A 6,815-nucleotide genomic window follows, 5' to 3' on the forward strand; every position below is an offset into this window, starting at 1 on the left:
TGTGTGTGTGTGTGTGTGTGTGTGTTCAGGAGCTCTGGTAGCCCAGTGGACAGGGAGCTGTGCTGCGTGTGTGTGTGTGTGTGTGTGTGTGTGTGTTCAGGACCTCTGGTGACCCAGCAGATAGGGAGTTGGGTGTGTGTGTTCAGGACCTCTGGTGGCCCAGCGGATATGGAGTCGTGCTGTGTGTGTGCGTGTGTGTGTTCAGGAGCTCTGGCCCAGTGAACAGGGAATTATGCTGCTAAACCAAAGACGGGAGGTTCAGATTCAGCAGCTGCTCCACAGGAGAAAGGCCATTCTCCTCTTGGGCTATTTCTCAAAGCAGTAAGGGAATGAAAGAGTAAATGTGTATGTATTTTAAAAGCTATATATGCTGCAATTTGAGTGGTGTGACAAAAGCTTCATATATTTGATTCTTTTTTTTTACTTGCACTGTGACAGTGAATGTAACTGAGAAAATCAGCTAGGTTTGCTGCCCTCAGAGACCAACCTATTAAAGACGTGAGAGAATGTTAGAAACACCAAACAAGTAAACAAATGTATATCTATATCCTTATGATAAGCACGACGGGAGAAACTTAGGGAGCTCTGGTGGCCTACTGGTAAGACACTGTGCTATATATAATCCAGACGGCGTGCAGTTCGAATCCACCTGTTGCTCTGCCAGAGAAGAACAAGCACTCTTTTCGCATGTGATTTAATTCTTCTGAAAAATGTGCTGGAGGGTCAGCTACCAGTAGATTCTGACCCAAAGGCACACAACAGCAACAACATGATGGAAGAAATTAACAGGATGACATGATGTCTATGTTTATCAGGTCAGGCTTCCCTGTGCAAAAGGCATTCAAGGCCAGGCCCAAAGAACCAGCATCAGCCAGGCTTGGAGAGAGGAGGAGAGAATAGCATCTCTTCAAAAGGAACAGCAGGTGCAAAGAATCTCCAGGAGAAACACGCTCAGAAGGTTCAATCAACAAAAAGACCAGCGACTGCAGAACAATAGGAAAACCATATAAACTGGAGGCAAAGGCAGAACCAGCTTTGGATTTATTCTATGTGGAAAAGAAAACCACTGAAAGATACGGAAAAGGGAGAATGGCATCAACACATTTATTTCTTTTACTATATGGAGTAAGCACTTTAAAGAGACAAGGAATAAAAAAGTTGAAGGCCAGCAGAGAAGCTGTTAGAGTTAAGGAAGATTATATAGACTAGAAAGGGAGATTTGATTTATAGTTCCTGACATAATTTAAAAAAAAATAATCTTAAAAGAGAGGGGGAGAAGATTGGTCTTGGCAAATATTACAGAACAGTACCATTAGCTGAGATTACAAAGACAGGGTGTGATGGTTACTGTTAAATGTCAACTCTGTTACGTTACAGTTGCCTTTATGTACCCAAATACTAGTCTGGGTTGCCTTCATGGAGTAGTTACATTGATTACATCAGTTGGCTCTGCATGGGACTGATAATGTTCTAATGTAATTACCTTCTATCTACTGTAATATTATCACTTTCCATAATGTAGCCTGATGTGATATAATTAGCCAATCAGTTGAGGTCAGGCGAGTGTACGGTGGAACTGAAACCTAATCACCTCTGAATGGACAGCAAGAAAGGCACCAAGGAAAAAGCTCTATGGCCTGTAAGGATCATCTACAAACCAAGACCACTGGCAGACACAAGAGCCAGGACAAAGGTTCACATGAACTAAATCTCAATTTGGACTTTAATCTCCAAAACAGAGACAAATTTCTGCTCTTTTAAAGTCACTCATTTCTAATATTTCTATTATGGAAACATTAGGTAAGTAAAGCACAAGATAAAAAAAGTGGGGAGTTTTGGTTTGTTTTCTTTAAAAAAAATTGATTATGTAGGGGTATGGTCTTCACAATTACTTGTTATGCATCAGAGAGCTGGACAATGACCAGGAATGACAAAAGAAGAATTGATGCCTTTGAGTTGTGGTGCAGGAGAAGAGTCTTGAACATACCGCCAAGAAAACAAATAGGTCTCTCTTGAAGAGGATGAATGCAAGTTTTTCCTTGGAAGCTGAGATTTTGAAGTTTCACCTCACTTACTTTGGACACGTGGCTAGGCGAGATCGGTCCTTGGAGGACACCATGCATGGGAGGGTGGAGGGAAGATCCCAAAGAGATGGACTAATACAAAAACCAAGGCAATGGGGATAGGTGTGTCAGAGTCAGAGAGAATGGCTCAGGACAGGGAAGCTGTTGCACACAGAATCGCTATGGGCTACAGATGACTCGAAAGCACACAACAACAACAACAGGGGTATGGGATTGGGGTAAGAGGAGATCAAGAACAGCTATAGACATGATACCTCTGAGGTGCTTTTAAGATAGCCAGGAGGTTATGTACTGGATATGTGTAATATCCACACTGAAAAAGTGCCTTAAACTTACCTGATGTGTTTATAAAATACAAATTAATGAGTCACACTACTTGAGATCAACTGAATTAGTAAAGGCATGTATACATGCACATTTTTAACATGATCAAGAAATTCTGATACCCACTAGAATCTGAGAACCATTTATGTAAATAGATTTTAGTGTCCTATTTCATCATCTACAGATATAACTCTTTTTAAAAAAACCATTATGTGAAGAGTATGTACTTATCCCAGTAATTGTAGAGCTAACTAATCTTCATTCATACAGCAGGAGAGAGGAAATACTTTCTAATTAGCCATTCTTTGCAATGACATTTACTGAAAGCCACTCTAGGTGCATAATTTCTCTTTCATAGCATTTTCTTATAAAATATCCATAAAATCTTGCTCAAGTGAGAAAATCAAAGTTTAATATGGTTTTTACCCAAAAGGCATACAATCAACAGGTCACAACTCAAAAATCAAAACAGCACTGACAACAAGATGTCAAACATGCCAAACTTTTCCCCTACCCCCACAAAGCTCACCATCTGTGACCTGTCATGTATAAAAATAATTATATAGTGATAAATTGAGGTGAGCACCTAAAGGCAGATGGGACAATAGGATTTTAGGGAAAGCAACATTTGCTTTTCACCATCTAAAGATCTTATGATTAGATTCCCCAGAAACTAGTTAACTCCAGAAGTTCCCCTTTCAAAGTATCTACAAAAATATACTAATAGAAATATTTTCAAATCTATAAAGAAAGTTCAAAGACTCACAGTTAAAAAAACAAACCATCTCTCCAAAAGTTCTAAAACTCTTTCTTACTACAATGTACAATCTCTTCACAGACTAGTCTGTGAAGATGAAGGAGTCACATTGCACTTAGGATTTCATAACAATTTCAGTGCTTATAAGTGTTAATTATCTCCAGGCTAGAGTTCAAGTTCCTTGAAGGCAGAAGTTATCTCTTGTTCATTTACAATCATTCATTTACTTTCTGAGTACTTATTAAGTAAGTGCTTTGAATTGATCTAGGCCCTGATACCACGCCAGTACACAAAATAAAATGCGTGTTTTCCTGAAGTTTAAGAAGATTTTTCTGGTAGTTTAGTGGTAAGGAACTGCACTACCAACCCAAAGATAAGAAGTTCAAATCCACCAGCCCCTCTGCTTGAGAAAAACTGGCAATCTCTTCCCATACGGGTCCGTGTGTGGATTTCAACTCAATGGTACACAACAACTAATAATACAGTCCATTAGGGAGCTGCACCGCTGACCCAAAGGCTGAGCCTCTCTTAAGGTTCAAACCCACCAGGAGCTCTAGGAAAGAAATGCTGGCAATCTCCTCCTGTGCATTTTTCTGCCTCATAAACCCAAAAGAAGGTAAGATGTCTGTTGGAGCCGACAAAATGGCAGAGTTTTTCATTTTACTGAAGCTTATATTCTAGTGGGGTAAGGGAGGGAGTCGCACTGTCAAACTGCTCTGCAGACAAGGATGAGCAATCTCTTCCTGCGCAATTTACAGCCTCTGAAAACCCCCTGGAGGGTTAGCTCTGAGTCTCAGACAGTGAGTGAGTGAGTGGTAAGCAGTGGAGTATGAACCAGGGAAGTTACTGAAACCTGAAATGAGCTGAGGAGGTCACACAGATACCTGGAGGGGAAGAGGCATCCAGAGAGAAGGGAAGCGTAAATGCTAAGCAAGAACACATCTGTGTGGGAAGAGGAGGGAGAAGGTAAGTGCAGACTGAGACACATGGGAGATAGGGCTGGGAGCACAGAGAGGTAAGATCTTAGGTAAAGGATCATTCAGAATAGAGTGAAAAAATAGTAACGAATGAAAGTGGAGTCTCATTAGTGTAATAATCCAGAAGAAAGTTAAATGGTTTTGACCAAAGGGGTGATGATGATGACGATAAATAGGTGGATTTCTAGCTATATTTTTACAGTAGATCACATCGTTTCTGCTAAGGTCCTAAGTACGGGGAGAAAGAAGAGTCAAGGACAGTTCTAATGTTCCTGAAGAGCAGAGGTGTTATTAACTGAGCTGAGAGCGGGAAGCAATTCCATTTTCCTAGAAGTTAACAGTGTCTGGTACATAGTAGACACTCAAATATTTTTATGAAAACTAAATCAAGCTGTTTAAACTCTCAGAATGAGACAAATGAACTCAACATAGTGTTTTTCATTTATATTTCCTTTAGTCACGTTTGCTGGTTTCACATAACCATTATTGCAAGTGCTGACAAAGATACTTTATGTAGAAAGACAGCAACTAATTCTTTCACCTCGAGAATCTGATGCAGTTTAAAATTTACAGTTCTCAAAAAAAAAAAAAAAATTACAATTCTCCTGACTGTAACCGAACTATGACGACTCTGGGACAGCCTGGGGATTCTTACACCCAAAGTAATTAACCTGCTCACTAATGATGTCACACCCCTCGAAGGTACTATCGTGCAAAGAAAACTCCCTGAACCAGAATTAATTGAAAACCGTAACACTTCACAATACTTTTTCAGAATGAGATTAAAACTGAGGTCCCTTAAAAAAAAAAAAAAATCCAAAAAGGAAAAAACACCATAAATCACCAGCACTTTAAAACACAGGTTGTTATACTACAAAACAATAAAATCTTTCGAAACAATTCTAATTTATAAGCTTGGAATCTGCAAATGTGAAATTAGGCACCTCTTCCTCCAAGCGGACACGCTTCCCAATTCATGAGCTTCCTTTGGAGGAAGAATCTGGCGTCACCAACTTGGGCCCTTCTTACTCATTCCTGATTTTCGATGATCAACAAACTTAGCAGAAATTCAGGACTAGAAAGACTTTGTCCTTAGACGAAAACTCACCATCCCTTGGTCCCACCCAGGAACTTAAAACTTTTAACTCAACATTCAGCACCATCTATGAAAAATATAGTCAAAGCTTTCAGTCAGAATATAGCTTAAAACCGCAGACCTTTCAAAGAAACCGGTCGCAGCGAATTCAGCAACAGGCGGTACTATCCTTTTTCCTGTCACTTAAAAGGCCTTGCTTAAAAATCAACCCAAACAAATCTGCTGAAATGCCAGCCAGATCCCCCTTATCGCCCCCGCTCCGCCCCCAAGCTGGCCTGGAAACGCAACAGCCACTGACCATGAAGCTGAACAGAAAAGAACCAGTGCTGAGCAAAACAATCATTTTTGAGAGGCACGAAGATCAAGTGCCAGATTTTCAACCACTGACCAGAGGAGAGTCAGAGCGCAGACGACCCACAGTTGCGCTGCAAACAGAGGCGCGCACATCCCCAGGCCGCTGCCAAGGCTCCACGCCGATCAGAGGCGAGCAGGAGGGAGGATTCTCCCCGGGGAGGCGGCGCGAGAACCGCCTCGGGTGCAGGGAGTGCCCAAGGGGTGCCCCGGCGCCCGAGAAGCGAGCGCAAATACGCACGCGTGCCAAGCACGAATGCCCGGCGCCCCCTTAACCAGACAAATGCTCGGCGCCCGCCGCAGGCCACCAAGGGTAGCCAGGGGTTCCAGGGTGGGCTTTACAACCCAGGCAAGGCAAGAACCTCGCAAAAGGGAGCCTGTTGCTGCTGCGATGTGCCATCGAGTGGCAACCTACCCAGAGCTGGCCCTACAGCGGGTTTTCAGAAGCAGAAAATCGCACGGGAGGAGACGGCCCATCAATTCCCCAGCCGATGGATTCGAACCCGCGTGCCTTCGAGACTGCAGCGCAGCTCCTTACCACTAGGGCCTAGAATGCCACTATTTCTCCGTAAGCGGGCTTGTGGGGAGACTGAGGTTGCTTTTTTGATTCGTTTCTCATTTCATCATAAATCGTCAAGAGAGGAGAGAAGGGAGTAAGTAAGAGACCCCGCATCGAAGGGAGCGTGCGCCCGACTTAGGGGTGGGGGTCTCCTGGGGGTCGCAGAAGGACGGGTGCGCACACCGGGCAGGGAACCAGGGCGCCAGCGCCCGGGCAGCGCCCAGCAGCGCCCGGGAGCCCGGAGCTTCCCCGGCGGCGCGAAGGGGCCGGCGCCACCCTCCTCCCCGCCCCCACACTCACCATGTACAGGGTGAAGGGCAGCCCGAGCAGAAAGAGCCACAGGTAGAGGTGCAGCGCGTTCACGAAGGTGGCCTGGTGCGGGTCGTAGTACCAGCCCCCGCTGAGCGCGGCCCACACCCCCTGCCGGAGGATCTGCAGCGTCTGCGACCCCATCCCCACCCGGCGCCGCCGCCGCCGCCGCCGCCGTCCCCGCCCCGGCCCCAGCTCTGCCGCGGTCGCCGGAGCCTGCAGCTGCCCCGTCTATCCCCCTCCGGAGCTCAGGGAGAGCGGGCCGGCGCTTCGGCGCTCGCTGCTGCGGCTGCGGCTGCAGGAGGAGGAGGCAGTGAGCGAGGAGGAGGAGGAGACCGACGAGGAGGCGGCGGCGAGC

The 6,815-nt window shown here is 45.0% G+C and overlaps 1 protein-coding gene across 2 annotated transcripts in view; it reads right to left on the reverse strand.

Moving 5' to 3' along the window:
- PCNX (pecanex homolog (Drosophila)) overlaps positions 1 to 6,704 on the reverse strand; it is a 223,353-nt gene extending 216,649 nt beyond the window's left edge. The window contains exon 1 of one of the 2 annotated variants that reach the window (XM_006884726.1): positions 6,449 to 6,704. In XM_006884726.1, the coding sequence (XP_006884788.1) occupies positions 6,449 to 6,601 (153 nt within the window). In that variant the 5' untranslated portion in view covers positions 6,602 to 6,704. The remainder of the gene's footprint in view (positions 1 to 6,448) is intronic. The other variant, XM_006884725.1, reaches the window with a different exon arrangement.
- Positions 6,705 to 6,815: the final 111 nt, after the last annotated feature.

The sequence above is a fragment of the Elephantulus edwardii genome, unplaced genomic scaffold, assembly GCF_000299155.1.
Source record: "Elephantulus edwardii isolate Elephantulus edwardi_28Jun2011 unplaced genomic scaffold, EleEdw1.0 scaffold00037, whole genome shotgun sequence".
Lineage (NCBI taxonomy): Eukaryota > Metazoa > Chordata > Mammalia > Macroscelidea > Macroscelididae > Elephantulus > Elephantulus edwardii.